Consider the following 23,508-nt stretch of genomic DNA (forward strand, 5'->3'; position numbering starts at 1 on the left):
GCTAAGACGTATCTACCACTAGCGAATGGTGGAGGTAGGCTGTTAAGATTTGACATAAATAATAGTTCACATTAAACTTTGTGAGTCATACATATTTGTTTTCATTGAACTAAGACTACGATATGCAGATATAATCGATTAAAATCAATTAAAACCTCCGTAGACCAAGCCATTGTTAGATAATAGTCGAAAGATACTCGTCTATCTATAAAATACCTAAAATTCTGCCATTAAATCATACATAAGGTTGTTTTATAGAATAAATCGTCACTGTTCTGGCAGAAGACACTAATTCGAATAAATGACATATTGAGTTAGTTATACCAAAATGTTCCTTATTTCAAAATTTACCGTCTGGAAACCTTCTTAATAAATAAACAGTCTTTATATTAAAGTCATCCTTTTTACGATTACTTAATAAACTCACATGATAGACCATTTCAAATATTTTAACAACTTCAAAATGAAATTACTCAAAACTAGTATTCTCCAGTTAGTGTGTTCTGCCAGAACAAAGACGAAATTATAGTTTAGTTTAGGCAGGGTAATATGTGTAATATGTATTTTTAATCCAACGAAAAAAATAAGTATGAATGAAAAAGTGTGCACAATTTTATCGCATACCAAAACTATTATGGTTTGGGTTAGGCAGCGTTTAATTGATTTTTAAAATTAATTAACACCATCTTTATATTATTGTAGTCTTAATTCAATAAAAACAAATACATATGACAATTTAGTGTGTACTATTATATCGGATTAAACAGCCTACCTCCACCCTTCGTCACTGGCATCTACTACATTTTGAACTTTGGAGAGTAACGCAAGTCGGTTACAGTTACCAACATAATTAATGTAAAATTTGCTTGATAGTCAATAATCTTGGTATCCTGCATCACTTTATTCCGATATCAAGCAGGTATAATACTTAGACGAGACACCTTTTGCGGTGAATTCTGTTAATAAACTACATCATGTCTTTACATAATTTTATAAATATAAAAATGCATGCATTATTGTTTGCGCTCGCTGCCAATTAATTGACAATACTGATGGTTTTCAAACCCTGGTCATGTACAGAGTAATGCCGACTGATAGGAAACTATTCATAAAAGATATCGAATAATATCTACGAGTACATGCTTTGCTTTCACTTAGGGAACATTATGTAAAAGCTAAATCGACAATTTTGCTCATAAGCTGAGCATAATATGGGCCTCCTTTGAGTGGAGGTTAGGTACATCATGGACTTTTTTACGAATTATTAGCCAGGGAACATAACGGAAGTGGGTCATAAGGGTGTGGCTGTAAGCAATTACAACTCTTGACTGTGGAGAAATATGCGATAAACTTAAATACGTGTTAAATAATATGTTATTTACAATATTTACGTATTTATACATTACATTTTGTCACGTAAATAAAACGCGCATTCAATATTAGTAATATTTGAAGACATTTCGAGGCTTTGTATTTCTTGTGTTTTAGAACCCAGCCGTCATTAAGACATAAACCAAAATCCATCTTCAAAGTATTGGTGTAATGCAGTGGTGCACAACCTATTTGAAAGAAGGGCTAATTATCTATCCATTTCCTATTTGTTCACGGGCTGCAGTGGGTAAAGGTGTTGAAAAATAATGATATTATATAATATACTAGACGAGACATATATTTTATATTTAATAGTTACATATTAGCGACTCCAATCAATCTCAACTCTGCATTACGTACATAACATTAATAGTAGTTGCACGATAGAACTTAGTATTTAAGAGCCGCGCGGCTTGTCGGCCTATAGCGTCGTAAGTCCCAGTTCAGGTCTAATGAAACTGGGTTTCGTATTCCTATCATATTCGCCCAACTCTATGGGTCCTTCCCCAATATTGAATACATATTAAATTGAATGTACGTTCGCAGACGCAGGATTCGAGCCCGTACCCAGGCCCTTAAAGACAGGAGCTCTGCTACCACTATACGACTTCAACTTCAACATGCAGAGCGGGATTTCTTTCTTCTTTGTTTCTATGAGAAATAATAACTGGATGCCAGTAATTCTGCTGTTGCATTTGGATGAAATAACACAAGCGACGTCATTACGTTGTCATTATGCACGGATTTCTCAATAAACCTGAAGAGGCCTTCATATTATAATGGTAGCCGAAGATAACGATGAGGTGTGCAATAAAAAAAACTCAGTATCGCAGGCAGCAATAACAGTTTTCGCGAAACCGAATAAAAAAGGTAAGAAACGGCAACACGCTGAAATAAAAAAGATAAGGTGATTTCAGGTGACTGAATAAGAATTGCCGACACAATAATTCTTATCGCTTTCAAGATTTTTGCATGAGATAACTTGATTATACGTCGCCCCAGGTGCAAAAATGTGAAAAGGTGATATTGGATTCAGCACAGGTCCTACGTTAGAACTTGGAACCAAATAATTTCATCTTGTCATCACGGTGAGAGTGAAGAGGCGACGATGGACCCGACTCAAAACAATTTCAACCTGGCTTCTTCAGCTTCAGGCAAGGAAGACTGCTACATACCATTAATATACTGTATATGGCGGAGTTACGGGATGCCGGCATAACCTAGGAAGATGCAAGAAGACTGGTGAGCGACATGGCATTCTCGAAGGCGCCGTGTGATGTCGATGTGCTCCAAATAAGGTGCATACATGGTCGAATGAGTCACGATACTATCGGATAAGTTAATTAAACAGGAGACAAGCATCAGCCAAAATAACATAGTTACGTAGTAAACTGAAAAATGTTATGTAGGTATATCGATCCAATATAATGTCTCAAAAATAGGGTAGGTAAACAAATAATAGTGTGTGATTCCCGTGATGACATACCTACGGATCCATGGCAGGAAAAAGTCGGGAAAAAATATTCAAATCCAATACGTTGGTCTGAAAATAATAATCACATTAAGTATAATATTATGGGAGTTCTTTGAGTGTAGTCTAATTTTAGGAATAAAATACTTACAAACCATTGAATCATTTTGCATACATAATAATATAATATAGTATCCATCAAAGTATGTGGTGATAAGAAAAATGCTCCTACACATTTTTGTAACAAGAATGTCACTTGTACTCATTTAATCCTAAGCCGTTCAAATATATATCTATAATACAAAAGCCATTCTCTGTAATGTTCTATCTGCTAGATAGCTGGGGCGTTACTTATAGTGTAATATTGACTTTTCATTCACCTTTTATAGAAAGCAATACTATTATACATTTATTCTGTAATCCGATTACATAAACACCCACGTATTCAAGAGGTTTAGCATTTCAAATCGCGAGAAATCAAATCAAATCAAAGCTTGAGGTTTTCCTCGTAAGATCGGCGTCAGTTTAAATTGCTGAGGGAACATTTTCGGGATCTCGTTGCGGTTAGCGCGAAAACCCGGATGCGCTGCGAGTGACTGCATGTATGTAGGTCCTTTGAAAGTCGTTCCCGGCCGAAACACACAGTGGTCGTCTCTGTTGATGTATTACTGCATAGTAAAACCGAAACGAATAATGCACCTACGAGATGTCTGGTCGCTACCGGTCTGGCCGCTAAATTTAACACCGGCTGTACTAATATGACATTAAGAGAACTCTGCTCGCGCTACGGCCCAGTTTTAGAACGTAAGTGTACTGTGGGGCAGGTTCTAATATTGCAACTGAAGAACTGGAAATTAAATTACGTTGATAATTACTATCGTGTTTTTAATAATGGATATAATACCTACGTAAGTCAACCATCGAATAGTCACAACAAAGTACTCACCAGATTAAGTTTACACTCAGCATGGTGGACAGGGAAAGAGGCAGGGAGTCAATTCACAGGAGACGCATTTTTTTGGAACTACGATTACTACGAAATGTATTTCAATGCAAATTTTAATTCTATAAACAGTTATGAACCGTCGGTGGACCCGAGCGGACAGTATAAACTAAAAATATGAGACATACAGATTTAAATTTGCCAGAGACTTGCCTAGGTATATATAATATGGCGAGTGGAATTTTCGAGGGTTTGTACCATTGTAGTAAGTGGATTATGATTGTCAAGTTAAACATGACCGCCAACATAATACACTTTCAAAGAGCTAGGCGGGTATCACAGCAGTAATAGAGTTTGGGAAGGAATAAGGGAAATCCAAGATAGAAAATTAAATCTGATTTCTTATTAATACACCAACGACCTAATCCTGTTAAATAGATAATAAAGGTACAGTAAGTAGTAGAGTCGAAAGATAATGCGTATAATTCGAGAAGACAAACGAACCTATTACGTAAGCGTCAATTACATTGAGCTTTTTTACGAGCTGATTATTGGCAAATTTATAATCTGCCTGTAAATTCGCCCAGTGTAATCATCGAACAAGCTAATAAGCAGGTTGTAAACACTCCACCGAGAAAAGTTGAAAGCCGGTCAACTTTATAAGCTACACGCCGGCTTGTGGGCGTATCGCGTCTGCGCAGTAGAGCGTGGTGGTGGAAAAACGAACTACTCATTTTGAAATTTACCTTTTTGACGTTTAATGGAAACATTATTATGGAGCGTAGCGACTTCCCACCAAAAAAACGAACTACGTTCCGTCAAAATCGCTCGCTGGCTTGTGGCTTATCAGCGAATGGAAAATTTTGTGTGTAATCATGAAATCGCAGTAGCTGAACCGCCCGCTTTTAAATTTGCCAATAATCAGCTCATAAAAAAGCTCAATGTAATTGACGCATTAGGCACATTAAGATTGCTAATAATTTCAACATTATTTGCAATATGCATTTGAATTAAATCTGTCATACAACCAATCAATCAACACCTACTACATTACTACGACAATATGTACATATATAGCCAGGCATTTGTCCAATACGTCGATCGCAGTATGGATTTTGATCGATCACATCATAATACTTATATAATTTAAATTAGAGATTTTGAAGGAGAAGCATTTTTATTTCATTAAACCAGCGTACTAAAACCTACAAACTACGTTGGAGTCGTTTTCAAATTTATCAGGAGAAACCCCGCGTGACATCGTCACATTGACTGCTGACTAGATAATTACGTTTTAATTACCACATTTAAATAGCATGCTAATCACATTGAACCTTAATCGTTACGCGCTGGGCGCGTCCTTAGCGTCAAATGTATTAATAAGTAATGCATCGTTCACGGCCTGCCACAAGAGTGAAAGAAAGATAAGATAAACCGAGGCGTAGGTCCTCTTATCGTCACGCAGTAGGGTTTCGCACAGTAGGAAAATAGTTTAACGATGAGTGTGTTCTCAGCTTGTTTAAGATGAAGAATAATATTGGGAAAGTATGGAAGATCACTGCTACGTTTGATACTGGATAGTAGATCACAGCATACTTGAAATTATGTATTCTTGTGCATAATAAATCAAGGAACAATCATGTATCGCGTTTGGGGTAGAAATAATTCCAATAAAATCTATCCTAGATTCAAGTGAGACGTGCCTGAGAATCGCATAACCGCCAAACGTGTGAAGACTTTGCTGCACTGTATATTCGGTTGTATTTTTACCACGTTTTTATTAGCTCGTATTCTTGTTTGTCCAGTACTAATTTTTTCTTGTGTGTCCAGTACATTTTTTCTTGTTTGTCCAAGATTTGTATTGGACGATTGAAGGTTTTTAACTAACTTCCCGACTAGCTAGACATTTGAAACTTTTAGAATGTATCAGAACACGACGACAATGCATTCTTTTAATACATTTAGCCATTTTTAAGCAGAATTGAATTCATTTTCAGTTAATTCTGTTTTGTATGGAAAGTTATTATTGTTTGTTGCTAAGGGGTCCTAGCAACTAGATTATTAATATATACGTGCGTTACTACGGAAATCATAGAATTGTCAAGTTTATATGATTCAACAGAAAATTTAAAAACGTGGTATATAAAAAGATCTTTTTATCTTGTAATTATTAAATATTGTACCTAATGCAAGCTAGCATATTATGTAGGTCGCTGTTATCCACCAGCGGCCATCCGATCCGCCTCGCTATGATCGACAATTAATTAATTGCCTATCGAAATGACTATGTAGTAAAATAAAAATATGAATAAGAAAATAAACATATGAGTTAAGATAGTGACATGTATAATGTAGATATAACAGGGTGACTGTTCCGATTCGACCCAGTAGTTTGACGTGACACCAATAAATTTTGTGGAAAACTGCCAAAAACGATGGTTAGTTATTAATTCTGAAAACAAAGAAGTTAGTAGATAAGTAGACAAAACGTGTATCGCACACCTTGTACAATAATGTGTGACAGTGACAGCTGACGTGTAAAAAAACAATTTCCTTAGAAGATTTGTCACCGGAGCAAATGTCCAATGTGCTCAGCCAGCTGTTTAGCTTCGAATTAACCTTGGCTCACAAACATACAGAAGGTAGGCAGGTGCAAATCCATAAAGAGTATAAACAAACTCGCACGTGTCCAAATGAATGAACATTTCGTTCTCAGGTAGCCGGCGTAACACCCGTAGGAAAGAGTTGGTAAACTCGAAGAAATGGAAGCTTTCAATTCTTTTTAACTGAGAAAGGTTGGTTAATATGGAATTACGGTAGAAGGCTACAATGGAATGTATGATAATAAAATGGAAGATGTGTAGATAGCAGTAATTAATAATTAGGCAGGTAGGTACTCATTCCTTGTTGAAAACAAAACCAAATAATATCGTAACATGTATTATAATTAACTTATTTGACAGATGAAATCCTCAACGACCTTGTATAAAGCATTGTCATGAGTCATGACAAATATCAATATAACCATAATATCAAGTACCTACTATAAATATAAGTCCATTCATATAAATCCTTGAATGCTGGCAACCTTTAATGTACATTATTATTACTTTCTAATCGGTCACTTTAAAGTTTACTTAATATTATTATAAATTAACAGTGGCACCTATGAAGAAAAACTATAATTATTTTGTCAGCACACTTTGCTCATGTCATTCACACAAAAATAAAGAATAATACAGCTTGTTGATGAAAGGCAACAAACAACATGCAATTAAGGGTTCATCAAGCTATTCTAATATATGAGTGTTAATAGATATTTCATAACAATCGAATCTCGCATCCCGAGTTCCGTTTTCTATTGTTTTGTGAGGGTAATCTAATATATAAAATCAATATTTGTTTGTTTGTTCGTATTTTATGCGCTGCCATACCGTTCATCCGATTGCGATGAAACTTTGTGAACTTTTTGCTTGCACTTTCGCGAAGAGTATAGGCTATATCTTATACTTATATAAAAATGAGTGTCTGCCTGTCTGTTTGTCTGTCTGTATGTCTGTCTGCCTGTCTGTCCCGTATGCGTTTCTATACCATTCATCCGATTGGGATGAAATTTTGGTAAGTGGTTGTATGCACACCTGCGAAGGTTTCTGAATTAGAAAAATCATCATCTGCTTCTTCTTCTTCATTCTACTTTTTTTTATTCGTATGGTTCCTATACCATTCATCCGATTGCCACAAAACTTTCGTTAGTTGTACGCATACCCGCAAAGGTTTCTGAATTAGTACAACCATCTTCTTCTTCTTCTTCATTATATCTTCTTTTATTCGTATGGCCCCTATACCATTCATCCGATTGCGATGAAACTTTCGTCAGTGGTTGTGCCAATATCCGCGAAGGTTTCTGAATTAATACAACCATCTTCTTCTTCATTATATCTTCTTTTATTCGTATGGTTCTTATACCATTCATCCGATTGCGATGAAACCTTCGTCAGTTGTTGTGGTAACACTCGCAAAGGTTTCTGAATTAGTACAACCATCTTCTTCTTCTATTCTATATTCTTCTATTCGTATGCGTTCCTATTCCATTCATCGGATTGCAATAAAACTTTCGTCAGTAATTGTGCTCACGCCCGCAAAGGTATCTGAATTGATACAACCATTTTCTTCTATTTGTATGCGTTCTTATACCATTCATCCGATTTCAATGAAATTTTGACCAGTTGTTGTGTGCACGCACGCGAAGGTTTCTGAATTAGAAAATCATCTTCTTCTTCTATTCGTATGCGTTCATATAACATTCATCCGATTGCGATGAAGCTTTTGTCAGTGTTTGTGGGCACACCTGCGAAGGTTTCTAAATTAGTATTATATAAAATACAAAGTTTGTTGTTTGTTTGTTCCATCCGATTTTGATTTTTTTTTTACTACATATTATTAATAACATTAATAACGTTTGCATATTTTGGATTCGATTTTAATTTAGTGTCTTTTGTTTGACCTTTACTCCTATTAGAATTATTTTCATATTGCCATATTGTATTACACAGATATTTTAATATTAAAAAAATAATTACCCCTTATTATTTTTTAAATATCTAAGATAAATATAACCACGAAGCGACCCTGTGCGAAGCCGGGTACTTCAGCTAGTAGGATATATTTTTGGGTTATTATTATTTACTAGTGAATAAATAAGAAAATTATATGCATGCGTTTCTCAAATGAAAAAGCAGTGGGTATTTCTAAATTATTCAGCGTTTATTACCGAAGCCCCGAGTAAGTGATTTAATTAAATATGTAAAATTGCAATTATTGTAAAATTTCTACCGCCAAGATTACGAGGAAAACGTATTTTTCAAACCGTGACTATTGGCACATACATAAATTGACAAAAAAGAAACAAATCCGCGAGTCTCTTTGAACAACTCACGTAAAACATATCATGAACGTGCCTGGCAAATAAATAATAAGCTCTACTTCCTTGATTATGCATTTATTGACTTGTGACGATTTCAAAGGTTAAACTGACTGACAAAGCAATTTTAGTTTTTAAACAGATAATTAATAATCATTAAGTATAACACAAACATAGACCCCTCTAAATTAGTCTAAACCAACCGCCCCGCACCACCTGGAATTTACGCCTGGAAATGTCTCAGGAGCAGATACCCAAGACTGAGGTCGCCACGCACCCAAGTGTGCTTTGACTGAGTTTACAGAGGCTTCATAATTATAATGGGAGAGAAGAGCACGGTGAGCTAACAAAAATAAAATATTTTAATTAATAAATATTAAGTATATGATACAAAAAACAAAGCAGACATAGAGATCTTCAAGTCCGCAATAAAATGCCACAAAATTACTACTTTACTTTACTGTCAGCAGTAAATCCATGCACGTATAAATGGGGTATTACTTATGAAGTACAGTAATAAGTTGTTAGTGTTGTTACTTATATACAATTTCTGAGTTATGGATTAATGTGGGACACCTATATCAGGCTATAATATGAACCAAGACCTACTAATAGTTAGTCCGTGACACGAAGCTGTAAACTTTGATGATAGCGCTTGTTTTTATACATACTTCGAATGCAACAACTATGACAAACTTTTTATAGAAAATGGATTGTTGCATATAGAAGTAAATAATAATATTTTGAACGAACGAACGCATTCTAAGATAATCAATAACTACCACTACCATCGTAATTCGCAATTCAGTGCCACGGTCAGCGTCCTTAATTATTCGGCCTTGATGTGAACTTACATTTAGGACGATTTAAAGATAACTAAGACAGAACAACCTTCCATGTTGATTTAAATGGTATTCGGGTTACAAACCCATCACCAATCGTTTAAATTTAATAGCAGATTTCTCTCGCGTCAATGCCTGTTCAATCAATTAGTTTGATTTGATGGCGAAAAATAAAAATATCTCATAAATAATTTTATTCATACATGACTAAGTAGGTACAGCGCTTCGGAGTATCTGATTCAGCCAAATCACACTGGACTCAATTCAGTAGGTAGCCTCAAATATCGATCAGCTGATTTTTCATTTAGTGCCCTACTTATGAACAACATAACCGAAGTGGGTAAGTATTTCAATTAAGAACATACATAAGAAGGGGTGTGTAACGTCCATATTGCTATATTTATTCCAGCACCCTGATAGAAGGGTTCAGTAATAACTCTCCTTATAATTGAACCTTTTAGTAGTTCAAAGTCTTAGCATCAGCCATGGGACAGAACATGGGTGTAATATAAGATACACTAGAAGCAAATTAATACCTGCACGGAATTGTAGAGCTTTGGAAGATTACTTTATTCGTAGGAACATATTATTATTATGTATTATTATAAAATACTAAAAAAAAAACATACATTTCAACGACTACACGCCAGTACTCGATGAAGTAATTATGTTCATAAATCCAAGAGTGATTAATCCGGCAAGATTGGCTGATATTTAAAAACGCAAACAAAAAAAAGAAACACCGCGATGCAGAGTAGAAACTCAGTCTTTGTATCGAAACCGGGCATGCGGAACATGTACAAGAAAAGTAATAATTACATTATAACGTATAACGACTATGATAATAAAATTATGAATTATTCCAATAGTATACTTGTAAAACTACGCATTTACTTAAAATAGATCATAAATATAATCACACCAATCTCGCATCGTTTGTGCTGCGCGACTGTTTTATTACCATTTTATAGATCCATTTTCTCTTGAAACCACTTCTGTAATCAGTCATAGGCAGTCAGCAACTTATTAGTAATCAGTTAATCACATTAAAGATGCTAATAAAAAGGAAATAATATGGTAGTTATTTAATCCGTATATTTTAAATGTAATCAATACTAATTTAAAGATCAGAAGGGCATTGCCATCAGATAAAAAGTATGTATGGCATAATGCATAGTCATGTTTAAATACCCAAATAGCCTTAAGAGCGTACTTCAGTGAAAAGGCAAATAATTTTCAACAGTAAGTGCGACGAAATTTCTCACTAGTCGTCAATCGGAGACGGCACGTTGATTTGTTTTGTCATGGCGTCGGATGAAAATATTCTTAAATCGTGTAAAGATGACTAAAAAACATTACGTAAGTATGTACTTAAAAAAGAAAACATGTCAATGAATATACTATTATTATTAGTAATATAACAATAAACATAACATTAAATGGACGCATGTTGGATTTTCATGACAAATTATATTTCGTTCGGCACGCGTCATTTACACAATTCGCGCATCGCCTAGCCACGATCTTTTTAGAGTTTAGACCATGCCTCAACTGAGTAATATTTAACCTAACACCGACGAAATCAAAGATTAAGTGGTAATTTTTCTCATGCGATGATCGCAATCGAATTGAATGCGTACATTCAAATGACAGTGATTTTACTTGTGCGATACCGAATGAATTGATAAATTGAAGAAACTCCGACGTCTTCAATATTTGCATAAAACAGTGGAATTTGGTGCTTTTTTAATTGTTGGTCATAAATATTTAAAACATAAAAGTACAAAATTTGCAAGGAAAGAAACCGCCGAACGTGCGTGACCGAGAAAATAAATAACATTTTAATTTAGTCAAGGGCGAGTGCGGTCGATATAGTCTGATTTCCGTTGCACGACGCCATATCACTTATCAGGGCATATTGAATAGACTCCAGCAAGACTATTCTAATTCTTCGATAACGTACCTTCAGTTATGAAGAAACAATAATTAAAATAAGTTACATTATAGTTTTATCATTATTTTTACCTCTTTACCTATTTACGAATGAATGTTTATGGTTTACATTGTTTGATTGCTGTGGTGTTGGTCACTTTATGGGGGGAATTTTGAATCGACATTCGATTGCAGAAACAAAATCATTTATTGTAATTATGTTTTGGTTTTTTAGTACATACGTGTTTTGTTTCACGTTTTCCCTAGTTTTTAATCCTGGACATGTCATTCTAAAACACAATAATTTATTGAGGTACATAAGTATATCATAATAAAAAATTATGGGTTTTATTTGTACGTTTCTTCTTTTTCGTGTATTCACATTTTACGGCCTATATTAGAAGGTATACTCACTTTTTTACTTGAAATATGTGCTCTTCTGTCATCATTTCATCCGAGCATGATGTTGCCATGAAAATTACCGCAAGGGTTTGCTTACTAACTCTGTTGTTTCGTTTTGGGGTATGATAGGAGCATAGGATTCATTATGTAGTCTAAAAAGTTATCTTGACATTCCGATCGCGTTGGGTGCCACGGTGTCATTGTCATCCATCACAACGAAATCGGGTGTTGCCCACCGTATTATGATCAAGATGTTTCGATTTGTTTTTAAATATACCTACATGTACTTATATTCATTTTAACACTACAATCGGCCATTAGTGTAGTAATAAGTGAAACAATCACAAACACCCGGGCATTGAAAAAAATCACACACATTATAGTGACCTCACCGGGTCGAACCTGGAGCCCCCGGATGAAAGGCCAGCGCCTCACGCACCGGACTATGAGGGATCATGTCTCTTGTGGGTGGATTCTTGCTTCCTGGTCAGAACGGGTGCAACGTCACCCGACATGCCTACAGACATCCCGATACCAACCAAATTGACGCTACCAGCCAACAAAACTGGAACGTTGACGGAAATTGTATACAAACTTTTGCAAACATAACAACATTAGTATATAATATACTAAGAGATAAGCAGATAACTAGGTATTTATATTTCCTGGAGGAAAAAGGTCATTCCCGCCGGCGTTCGTCCCATATCACAATTAATGAAGGAAAAACATATTTCAGCATTATTAGCAGTCAGGAGATTCTGTGACACACCGCAAACACAAAACAGATGATAACATAAAAGATACAAATAATAATTACCAAATATCACCATAGTGATTGAATCGTCAGTTTTTTACGTCGTAACGGGACATTATTTTTTTTAAATTGAAACACAATAGGTACATATAGGTACTTAGATGTTCTATCACCTCTATCATAATATTGCTAATATTGTGAATATTATGCGTTATCATAAATTGCATACGGCCTCATCATTATCATTAATAATTGGCCAGAAAAAGTGCTTTTCATTCCAGATTACACTACCCGCAAGAATGTGTTACACATTAAGTAGTTGTTGCCAGTAGCGCACCCAGGGGGGGGGCCGGGGGGCCTTGCCCCCCCCCAAATATGAAAATCATCAGAATGATTTTACATATTGAAATCGAAAGCCAATAAACTATACCTTGGGCTTAGACAAACAACACGGCAAAAAATGATTTGTAATTCTCCGGCACCCTTTTTAGTAATATTTCTTAGATTTTAATTTCTAATACAAAAATTTCGAAACACTAATGTCAGGTTTTTTTAGAAACCCGTTCCCTAATGAAATTCTCGGTGTCCACCCGAATTCCGGAGTGGTATTCCGGTGGTGGTGGTGGTCATGGCTGGGGAGGGTTGACAGGGGTCTAGCCTGGGGGCCCGGCGTGTCGGGTTGACCCGATAAGTGAGATAAACACATTTCATTAATTAGCTTTAATAGTAAAAAAAAGTCGCCTGCGGCGCTATTATACTTCATGACTATGAACATTTTAATTTATATAAATGTCCAATATATTTTCTGATTATTATGTGTCGACAGCTCCATTATTAAAGTAGATGACGTACTGAAAATCGCCAATAATTCACTGTATAAGTACCCTCAATTTGAACTAAAACACAATTTGAAAAACGTTAATGTAGTGTTTCACACTGCCTTTAATCTAAGCGGTGGATAGGGGGCCCGTCAAATACCCTAGCCCAGTGGTCGGCAAACTCATTAGTCAATAGAGCCAAATATCAACAGTACAACGATTGAGATTTCTTTTGAGAGCCAAATTTCTTAAACTTAAATTAAATACGTAGGTAGTTTAGTTAAAGTCCTAATTAAATTATAGGTAGGTACACTGAATAAAACTGAATATCATGCGTAATAATGATCTTATTTATTAATAAAAATTAAATTGTAAGTAAGGTATCCATAAAATTGAATCATGACAATGACTGACAAACTTCCAGGTTCTCATCAATAAATCGATTTCTCAATTTACTCTTGATTTCCTCTCTTGGAAATCTTTTTACTAACCACAAAACTTGCAATATTAACATTGTTGAAAGATTTTATTCAGTACCTAATTAAATACAGAACTTTATTTTTCTTGACTCTTCTCCTCAGCTGCTTTCTTCCTTGCATCATCGACAGAATATTTAGCGCAAAATTATGAGTTTTTAGTTGTAGTATCTCTCTAAATTTGAATGCGTCAATTTTTCCCGACACATAAATACAGGTCTGGAAGCCATTTAAGTTTTGAATAAACGCGAAGTCTCGGTCTATTCAACATTGTATTTACGGTTATCCTCTTCCATTTTCTTTGCTTCTTTTTTGTAGCCATGTCAAATATGACAGAGAGCATCCGTGGCAGAGCCTCACTCAAGGGGCCAAAGAGCCGCAGTTTGCCGACCACTGCCCTAGCCTGAGGGCCCGTTTCAGGATGTGGGAGCCATGGTGTAGGTACACCGAGTGCAATAGACAAAAGACCGATAAACGAGATATAAGGCTGTGTTGTATTGAGTAGGTTGTGTATAATTTAAAGGCAATAATACTTTTTGTGTCCATTTTCAATTAATATGTTGGAACCTACACCCACTACGGTGGTGGTGTAAATCAAAAGAACATTTTTTTCGGTGGAATTCGGAATAAATATTGTATTGTTGTTTTAATTTAATAAAACGTAAAATTTTTTTTTTAGTACTTATTCCACTTTTATTAAATAGATTAGGACCGGTTTCGTCCGCCTCAGAGGGACATTTTCAACTAGTTGAAAATGTCCCTATGTATATCGCCATGTATTGTGAAAATATGTAAAATTATTTATATGAAGAAGAAAAAGAGCCTATGGGACTAATTTACATTCTCCTCCTTGGGCCCCCCCCAATAATAATTCCTGGGTGCGCCACTGGTTGTTGCACATTAGTACAGTCATTGTATAATAATCATAATACAAATACAACATAAAAATGATTCGCGAAAGTATCCATATCATATTATTATTATTGGAAATAGGCATAATTGAAATAAAAAATAAAGATCGCTATCATTCAGCAGTGAAACATCCGTAGAAATCGTGTTTACGAGAACTTTTAACACCTACTTACATCAAAACACCAACTAAACTTACTCTAAAGGCAACATATTTTGAACTTGTTATAGTTTATAATACCTGCCTAGGTATATGGAACAGTACAACATTTTATAACATCGGTTATATTTTAATAATTTATAACAGTAATTTATTGATGGAGAAATGGCAACATTGTTTATGAAAAAAAACATGTGTGTCGCTGTCAATTTGTCGACCTGTCATAAATGTCTGACCAATAGGTACCTATTCAGTATATTGTTCATAACATAACACAATAGGGATACACAACACAGTTTAGAAGAGATCAACTTGTTATAAAACTTCCATCAATGTTATTATAAATCATTGCAAAATATTTTTTTTTATAAAATGGCTGAAACATTGAGTTAGCGATCGAAGTGGAAAAAGACGACGCGATGTTGCTGTATGCGTCGAGTGACAGTCAGACAGTCGGCGAAACGGTTTATTTCGTGTTTTGAAATAATATGAAATGCAATGAACAATCATTTATTTCACAACTTACATAATTATATACCTATCCAACTGACAGTAAGTTTCGCTCGTTGTAACTTGCTTATGGAAATGTTTCATATTCAATTAGGTATTATAATATTATCCAACAAGACGATTTATTAGTTTTGGTAATTTACGAATCTACGTAGGACACTCAATAATAGAATGAAACAAAAATATATGTCAATTACGTATACAGTAATTAAGGATAATAACAAAAAGTATATAGATTCTCTAGACATGTGTAGTAAAATAAAATAACAGTACCTACCTAAGTAACTTATTTAAAAACCCGTAGTATTTGAAGGAATACGTTGGCTAATCAAGATAACTTATTGTATTTAGATGGTACACTGGTACATGGTCTGAAATAATATATAGTAGGTATTCCCTACTTATTAACGAATTGATTATATTTTTTGATTATATACCTAGTTAGGTACTTTATCAACGAATTCTACCACACAAATTATTAAAAACCTCTAATTAACTCTCAATTAAAATTAAATTAAGATTGTTAATTGCAACCATTGAAATCAATGTAAACATAAATAATTTCTTTCGACCATGTCCGATCCTAATAGGATCATATGGGCCTCCACAGAGTGGAGGTTTGTATTGACAGATTTTTGTTTTTACGAGAAATGGATGTCAGCCACTTGCTCAACCTATTAGGTCCATACTCTGACTCATACACAAATTGAAAAACAATATGTGTACTAGCCAGACCCAGGATTCGAACCTGGGACCCTCGACTCTATAGGCCGGCATTTAAGCCACTCGGCCATCGTGGGTGTATAACATAAATAATAGGCCAAAGTAAATACCTACAATCGGAATCACTATGTATTTATTTACCACAAAGTGTGATGAAAAAATCAATGTTTTTAAAGATATTATATTGAGCTAAGTGGGTGAAATTTAATGGATTTTTTTTCATATTTTCAAAGTGAATAATTGTGATGGGCTGATCTGACGCCGTTGATATTTGCATTCTTACCTTTATGCCAGATCTGCCAGGTTGTTTCAGTAAAATGTTCTCCGGCTTCATATCACAATGAATAATGTTCAACTTGGAGAGGGTGTCCAGACACTGCAACAAGCTGTGTGAAAACTTCCTAACCAACTGCAGGCTGAACCCCTGAAACTTGTTTTTCTTGATCAACTCGTACAGATTGATCGAGAGGAGTTCAAACGTGATGCACATGTGATCTCTAAATGTGAAACTGTCCAACATGTGAATGACGTTCATCGTGTTATCTTTGTCCTTTCTGCGCAGATGATCCAAGATCCTGACCTCTTCCCTGGCCTGGCGATAGAACCTCTTCTGGTTCCTCACCATCTTTAGGGCGACGTGCTCGTGGGTCTTATGGTCGAACGCTTTGAAGACCTGGCCGAAGCTGCCTTTACCTATTACTTTCAGTACTTCATACCTATAGTCTATGTGATCGTGCAACGTATGAATGTACGACCCGTGCTCGTCGTCGTAATAGGTGGACGCGCTCGTAGCCAGAGAACCAGGTCGCTTTTTGGCGTTCACTCCGAAGAAATATATTTCTGGATAGTGCCATATTTCTCTCTGCTCGTCTTCAGTCAGTTTATGTTTATAAAACGCGAGAATAGTCCTAGGGGAATGCGGCGCCAGTCTCTGGGGCTCCGTCCTCTCGTCGCCCGTGACGGCCGGAGGACTGTGGGCCCCTTTCAGAGGGGGCAAAGGCGCCGGCTCCCTCGCATAGGGGGGCTCGCAAGGCTTCGATTGAGGCATTATTCCTACGTTAACCGCACCACTCGACACGGTAGCGGTCCGTTTAAAGACGGACCGTCTCACTCACATAATTTTCGACGCGGGGATGCGCGACATTCTAAGCGAAATCTCCATTCGATTTTGACGGCAGAGTCCATTCGCTCGGACACATAAACGCGAGACACGACCGACATACGTCAATCTGCACGTTCGAGGGCTATTTTCACACAAGCACTGAACATATTTTAACACATTTCACCCTGGCAACGAGGCGACGATCGCCCTTTTCACATCCGCCCGAACGTCTCGCAGAAGCAAACAAAGAATAACTGATGGATTCGACCACAGAGAAAATAGAAACTGGTCGAGAGTCATTGAACCATTTTAGTTTGCGATACAAACGAGAGAGAGCGAGAAGTGTGGATTGTCAGCGCTTAGCGCTTCGCATATCTCCCACCAGAGTGCGACAGGTCGCCAGGAGCCAGGAGCATTGACTACTCAGCTGTTGAATAAGAAAATCAACCTAAATCGCGAATATATCATTGCTTGAGTGGAAAATATATTTTTTAAATTCTTCAATTTTTTTGAAACCGATCTTATTCAATAATTTATGATGTTTATCATACAAATATCAGTAAAAATGTTTTCATTTGTTTGCTTTGTTGAAAATCTGCAAACAGATTCCGTTTTTACCTTCAGATTATAGCTTGTCTATGGTAAAATGCCTATCATAACATCATTGTGATTTAAATTCAGCTAACACCACTGAAAGAGGATTATGTTTTGTAAAACTGTGAGGTGCCTATAGTAGGTATATAAATAATAAATCTTTTTCAAATTATTTTTCAAAAATAGCATAAACAATGAATAATTTACCAAGTATAATTATAAATTTGCCATGTCTATGTTTTCACTAATTAAATAAACAATTGAATTATGTAGGTAGGTAGCTACGTATAAATTTATTAAAAATGACTTAGTTTAGGTATATAAATAATTTTTAATATGTTATATGTTAGAAATTCAATGAGTTAGAAATAATTTAATGAATGTGGAGTTTTTAAATTAATTAATTGTTAACTGCGATAAGAACAAACACAAAAATGTAGTAAAACAATAATTATTTAACATTTAAAAAAATATTTATTAAGTAGGTATGTATTTGTATTTATTATTCAGTCAATACTTAATTTTTTTAAATTTTAAATGGGTACAAATTATTAATAATATGATTACCCACGTTAATATCGAAGCACAGGCGCAATGTATCTTTTATTATTATGTAAACCCACATAATATGTAATTATTCTAAAACTAAATGAAGTAGAATCCAGATTAGTAATTTCCAACCATTTTTGTTTGACAGAACTCTTTAAAAGCATTTTATACAATCGCAAACAACCCCTACTAAAGTTCAGGGGGGGGGGGGTGTAGATTACAAGCGAGACGCGTAAAACACTGTAAAGTAGCTAGGTACTTACATAGGTACAAAGAAAAATTCAACCCCATAATATTTGTAGTCTAAAATTATATATGAATTCATTATTTACCTCTTTTAGTTAATTATAGCTATATATACATACATACATACACACATATATACGTGCATACACCCACGGTGGCCGCGCGGCTTAAGCGTTGGACTATAACGCCGTGGGTCCCAGGTTCGAATTCTGGGTCTGGCTAGTACATGTATTGTTTTTCAATTTGTGTGTGAGTCAGGGTATGGACCTAATAGGTTGAGCAAGTGGCTGACATCCATTTCTCGTAAAAACAAAATCTGTTAATACAAACCTCTACTCTGTGGAGACCCATATGATCGTATTAGGATCGGACATGGTCGGAAAAATATATATATATCTTAATATCTATATAAAAATAAAATGCTTCCTTTAATACTGATAAAATATGAAAGACACATTAGCCTATAGGTATACTATATACTGCTATATAGCATGCGGCGACGCTGATTGCTTACTAGGTACGTACTAAATTTCTGTTTATTTCTTCCTTCAATTCTTGTTCATATAATAATTCGTCTCAGAAGTAAAATTCTCGATAATTGGGTTAAAAATAATTATATCCAACCTACACTAATTATCGTTCAATTTATTAGGGACATTAAACCCTTTGGTATTCTGTTGGTAATTATTAAAAGGTTTCAAAGTGAACCTTTTTGAAATCACTGGCTTTGATAAAAATTAGATGCCGTCTATTCAGACTTGCGAGATAAGGTTTATTTTTCACAATATATTAGGTAGTTATTTTGTTTAATATTATGCGTTTTTATTAGAAATTAATAAAATTAGAACGACCGAGATAGTATTATTAAATTTATATTCTACGATATCATTGCAGTGATAATAGCTCGAAAATGTGTACTCTGGCGGTCGTATCGCAAACTAATCACTTCTGTCACGATTCATGAACTTGGCAGGCGGGTGTGATTTGTCGTCTGTCATACTAAAATGATTATTACATGTAATTTTTGAACTTCGTTCGTTGTGCTTTCCAAAAAGAGAGTGTTAGTAGTTATCAGTGTTTATATACTACAATCAGTATTTAACTGATATCTGTAATTAGTTCCAAATCCACCAATAAGCCATTGCGGTATGTAAGTATTGAAATAATTGATAATATTTTTTAAATACTAATTTGTATCGTATTTGTAATATTTGTACTTGGCAGTGTATCTTTGTGATTCGGTTTCAAGGATTTTTAGACTTGGCTCGGTTCCGGTGTAATGTTTTGTTTTAAAAACGTTTCAATCTTGTGTGAATTCACCGATGTTCGGACTTTTGACAGGCAGATACATAAATGTCATATTACTTGTGCCCTGTATGGGATTGACCCCAAAGGTTAAAATGCTGCTGTTCCGTCTCATTGTTTTACGGGTTGACATGATTCATTAGAGTAAAACACCAATAAGCGAATAAATTCAAGGGAAAATCAGTTAAAATCAAAATATTTTATATCGAACCCCTGGTTAATGAGTTTTGTCATAATATTCTTTGTGTGGACATGCCACTAGGTTACCGCTAACATTTTAATCCTTTCTCAATATCATCTCCCCTTGAAATGTTAAATATCTGTCAATATAGTACCTATGTACACTAAATAGGGTATTATTCGTCATTGATTTACTTTATGTTATCTAATAAACGATACATCGTTTTACGATCATTGTATATGATTTGACGTTTGACGTTTTGCCGTCGTGATGCCGGTCCATAGATACATTGTCTCATTTTATAAGATAATGTACTTGTGTATTTTATTATGTACATAAATAGGTATGTCGTTATATTATGATACTTGCAGCTTGAATATTATGATTTTGTAGATCTTATTCATTGACTCATTTATCTTGTTTTTTAATAACTGTTTAATCGTATGCCATTTATTATGAAACCACAAAATTAAACTAAACTTATTCATTCATAATATAAATGCCCCCTTAAATTGACATACAACGTCAATTTGTGACATTACCTTCTGGGTGTGACTGTAAGAAGTTATAAATTCTCGTGTGTGGAGAAATATGGGATAAACTTCAACAAATGTGAAAGAATATGTTTTTTTTCAATAGTTCCGTCTGTATCATAATTTATGCATTAAAGTTTTTCCCGTAAACTAAACGCGCATTTAATTTTGATAATATCTGAGACCATTCAGGTTTGCTTTGTATTTATTTCGTTTTATGGCTTAACCGTTATTAAGCCGTAAACCAAATCTGGCTTCACAGTCTTGGGGACTGACTTTCGCTACTCGACTGTGTTTATCCCTGATCATAGTCACAATAACACTTCAACATTGAATTACTTACCCACCGAAATCTTCATCAAATCATGAATGCCTAACACTAATTTAAGAATTTCGAAAAAGTAGGTACTAGGTCAGGGGTACCCAACCCAAATCGTTTGGTGGGCCAAAAAATATTACTGAGCTTAGGTGGGCCACACATATTATATAAAAAAACAAAGAACTTAGTCAAAATATTGTATTACCTTATTATATAATTAATGTGACACTTGTTTTTGTATGTTGTTTGATATTTGATTCCCTTTGAACATGCACTTTAACTCTATTCTTGATTGCAGTTCTATTAGCTCCATTTGTAACTGCGTTTTTAATTTGCGCTGATTCCACCTCCACGTTAAATGGAGTTAGGAATATTTTGAACTTTTCATCATACTTTTGCATAAATGCGAATCTGGTATCGAATTCTTTAATTAATGTGACTTCATTAGAATATTTAAAAAAAATCTTTACCGTCAGTTAAGAACGGAGTGTGCGGAGCTGGCATAAGCATAAAAACAGGTACTAGCACGCAGCGCAACAAGAAAGTTCTAATTTCACAAAATATAATATAGATGTAAATTTACGAGATTTTTTTTATATTGTATGAATAAAAAAATGCAAAATATAGAAAGTTGAAAACTTCAATTGGGCCTTGGACCGCGGGTTGGATATGCCTGTACTAGGTCATGGCCCCCACATCCTGAAGCAGGCCCCCATGTCAGGATCTTTGGCGGGGCCCCTACACATAGCTGTGTTGCTCTACAGTAGCATTTCCCAAAGTCTACACATGAATCACATCATATTGCATCACTCAACCACTTATTTTAAAATGTTGATATACCTACATAAAATGGCTATTTTAATATTATAGCAAAACTGTTATCTGTGTATATCTCACTTTGCTATACCCCTACTATTACTGGATTGTGAAAACGTCTTCTTGTTAATCCATTGGTTATTTATTCTTGAAATATCTGTCCGGGTTTACAATTTCTGCTCGGTATGCTATTGTATATGAAGCTCTTTATTGTACGATGTGTATTCTAATGTATTTTCCTCACATAAAAGGTAAATAATTAAAGGAAGTGACAAAAAATCTGATATTCCGATAAATCGTAGAATAATAATCTATATTGAGTACCTACATGTGTATCACATTTCCCATTCAGAAGTCGCGTGTTATTGACTATGTGAAATGCTAATGTCCATTTCGATAGCACACAAATAAGTATATACACACATCCAAACACAACAGACAGACAATAAATGACATTATGAACTCTTTGGCCTCGACCCTAAAAAGGGGCAACTCTGGCACAAAGAGGACTGGAGTTATTGCTATCGAAAGAAATTGAGGAGAAATGAACGGCGGAAAATAATATTGAATTGAAACAATGAAGAAAAGACGATCGTTTTCAATATTTAAGAAAATATATAGTTACATTGTTACATAAACCATTGGCAAAGTTAATTAAATTAAATTAAATTAACACGTCTTATCTAAAAGGCCACCCATAGACTAAAACCGCATAACGTTGTTTTGAACCGTGTACCATACTAAATACTTATCTTAAAATATATTTTAAAATAATATGTTCATCGGAATATATTATGCATAGAGTATTAACGAATACGGTCATACGTTTATAATAATATTATATAGGTACTATCATATCTATACACATCGCACGGCGAACGTACAACCGCTGGACGATTACAGTCATTCAGTGGTACCCGAGGGGCACTAAGCGGCCACAGAGGCGCCCCAAAACCCGCTGGATTGACGAACTTGTCAGGTTTGGTGGAATTACGTGGCAGAGAAAAGCAATGAACCGAGAAGAGTGGAGGGAGCTGGGGTAGGCCTTCATCCAGCAGTGGATCGACCCCGGCTGAAAATATATACATGATAAGTTTAGTATGGCACACGGTTCAAAATCACATGCGGTTTTAGTCTATGGGTGGCCTCTTAAGAGTCTTGAGCGTCCGTAGATATCGCTGCGGTAAATTTTCAATGAGATATTTTTGACCATGTCCGATCCTGATAAGATCATATGGGCCTCCACGGAGTGGAGGTTTGCATTTACAGATTTTGTTTTTACGAGAAATGGATGTTAGCCACTTGCTCAACCTATTATGTCCATACTGAGTACATGAGTACATACTAAAAACAATATGTGTACTTGCCAGATCCAAGATTCGAATCTAGGACGACGTTATAAGCCGCGCGGCCATCGTAGATGTCGGGTATAATAAAAATTAAGGTTTAATAACCAACCGAATGGTAAACTTGTGGAAAACGAATTTTACCGACACCTTAGTCATAACATAATATATTCGATATTAAATAGTGTAATAATTTATTAATGGAATTATGTTTAATCTCTTATATCTATGTAATATCATGATATCCTTATCGTTATCTAATGGGAGTTAGGTATAGGTACTTAG

General features: G+C 35.1%; 1 protein-coding gene across 1 annotated transcript in view; it reads right to left on the bottom strand.

The window, feature by feature from the left end:
- Dyrk3 (Dual-specificity tyrosine phosphorylation-regulated kinase 3) overlaps positions 1-17,417 on the bottom strand; it is a 117,891-nt gene extending 100,474 nt beyond the window's left edge. Inside the window, exon 1 of the mRNA XM_085953951.1 lies at positions 16,516-17,417. Coding sequence (XP_085810077.1) covers positions 16,516-17,280 — 765 coding nt within the window. The 5' untranslated portion in view covers positions 17,281-17,417. The remainder of the gene's footprint in view (positions 1-16,515) is intronic.
- Between the last annotated feature and the right edge of the window lie 6,091 nt (positions 17,418-23,508).

This window comes from Rhyacophila brunnea, unplaced genomic scaffold, assembly GCF_057557595.1.
Source record: "Rhyacophila brunnea isolate RB1 unplaced genomic scaffold, BYU_Rbru_1.0 scaffold_4, whole genome shotgun sequence".
Lineage (NCBI taxonomy): Eukaryota > Metazoa > Arthropoda > Insecta > Trichoptera > Rhyacophilidae > Rhyacophila > Rhyacophila brunnea.